At 38.3% G+C, this 2,073-nt stretch overlaps 1 protein-coding gene across 1 annotated transcript; it reads right to left on the reverse strand.

The window, feature by feature from the left end:
• Positions 1–705: 705 nt before the first annotated feature.
• Positions 706–1,722, reverse strand: LOC120990169 (olfactory receptor-like protein DTMT). Its single transcript, XM_040418776.1, has one exon. The coding sequence runs from the start codon at positions 1,720–1,722 to the stop codon at positions 706–708; it is 1,017 nt and encodes a 338-aa protein (XP_040274710.1).
• Positions 1,723–2,073: the final 351 nt, after the last annotated feature.

Raw genomic sequence — 2,073 nt, forward strand, 5'->3', positions numbered from 1 at the left:
GCTCATTCTGTTTTTTTGTGCCCACAAGAGGCCCCCTGCGGTTGTCCTGTTGCATGCACAAACCCCTCAGTCTACCTTATCTGCATATGCACCAGGGGGATGGTGCTAGCCACAGTCACAACACTTCCTATTTGTACTGGGCTGTGGAATTGACGTGCCAATCAACAAACCAAACTGGTCCGAACCGGACTACAATCTGGTACCCAGACTGAAAAAAGTGATATTGGTGGATGTAGGGTTTCTGAAGAGGCGCATGTCACGTGGACGGGTTCTATAGCTGCCTATCCATATATCGTTGAGATAGTAATTAGATTGGAAACTCTAATTACTATCTCAACGATATATGGATAGGCAGCTATAGAACCCGTTCACGTTTTTCTTCATGAAAGTTAGGTTTAATTAAAGTGGGTTGGTGGGTATCACTGAGTCCTAGAAAATATATTTTATATACAGTAGTTGTGTATAGCCAGGGTTTGGAAGAAGCAGTATTGAATCATCCTCAATTTGACTTTTTGTAAAACTTGATAGGTCGCTTTTCGATTGTCACATACATTGTTAATGCTGTCTGCTTCATGAATAAACTGATCAAAATCAATATTCATATTGGAATAGGTCTTGCAGGTTTTGATACTAGAAAAGAAACACAGAGGCCAAACCATTGTCAGCAGAGAGAGCAAACCGAAGTCTATCATTTTACTTATTCCACTAAGACCTAAGATGCTTATACATGTGTTCTTGTAAAGCTTTCTTAATATCTTTGTTCTTTATACTGTAAATAATAGGGTTGAGTAGAGGGGTAAATACAGTATACAAAAGTGATAGGATTTTACTGATGGTTGATGATTGTCCTCTGGTTGGCAAAACATAAACACCAAACATAGTCCAGTAAAAAATGGAGACCACAGTAAGGTGGGAGCAGCAGGTGGAGAAGGCTTTCTGTCTACCAATACTGGATGGGATCCTTAAGATGGTGATGATAATTTTGATATATGAAAATATAATAGTTAATATGGGGATTAAAATTATTGGAACCCCTAGTAAAGAAACTACCATCTGAAGACTATAGGTATCAGAACAGGAAAGTTCTAATATAGCAACAAAATCACAGTAGAAATGGTCAATGGTGTTTGATCCACAAAATTTTAGCATCAATATTGGTATCATGAGAAATGACATAATAGAGAAAGCAACCAACCAAGAGATGATGGCCAATGTGACACAATATGTGCTTGTCATGATGGAGGTGTAATGGAGAGGATTACAGATCGCCACATATCTGTCATAAGACATCACTGAGAGGAGAAAACACTCAGAAGCTTCTGAACCACCAAAGAAATAAAGTTGAGTCATACAGCCAATATAAGTAATGGTTCCTGTACAGGAAAGCATGATATGAAGCATGTTGGGGACAATATATGTGGGCAATAAGATGTCATTGATAGAAAGTTGTGTTAGAAAGAAGTACATTGGAGTGTGGAGGTTCTTGCTGGTAGATACCAGGTTGATAATGAGCAGATTCATTGAAATTGTAAAGCAGTAAAAGACAAGAAGTAGAAGAAACATTAGAATTCTTATATTCTGACTGGCTTGAAATCCTAAGAGGATAAACTTTGGGACAGTTGTCATGTTGTCCTTCTCTAAGGGTGTACTTACAGTAGAGGCAGTCCATGTGGCTTCTATAGGAGCTCTGGAGGGTCCAGTGCAGGTAGATCTTGCCCTCATTTTAATTTATGGAGAAAATCTGTACAGATGAGGTTTTCACGAGAGCTATAATATTAATGATCAAGAAAGTGAAAATGATACGGGGGCAACATGATCACCTTTCTGGGTGGTATCAAGAAGCAAATTAAAAATACACTTTTTAAAATCTTTGTTGTCCTCTAAGTCTGCATCTTGTGAATTCAAACCTTTATTGGTCTTTTAATGCTAGCAATGTCTAGTAGAGAACACGGGGGGTTAATAAACCTGCACTTCTTGGAGACAATAATACTGTAATTAGTGATGAGTGGCAGGTGCCATATTCGAATTTGCGATATTTCGCGAATATTCGTATTCGAGATTATTTTCGCGATT

The sequence above is a fragment of the Bufo bufo genome, chromosome 1 (genome assembly GCF_905171765.1).
Source record: "Bufo bufo chromosome 1, aBufBuf1.1, whole genome shotgun sequence".
NCBI classification, from domain to species: domain Eukaryota; kingdom Metazoa; phylum Chordata; class Amphibia; order Anura; family Bufonidae; genus Bufo; species Bufo bufo.

Bases quoted from the DNA above. Each gene is read 5' to 3' on its own strand.
- LOC120990169 (XM_040418776.1), bottom strand. From the start codon at position 1,722: ATGAGGGCAAGATCTACCTGCACTGGACCCTCCAGAGCTCCTATAGAA.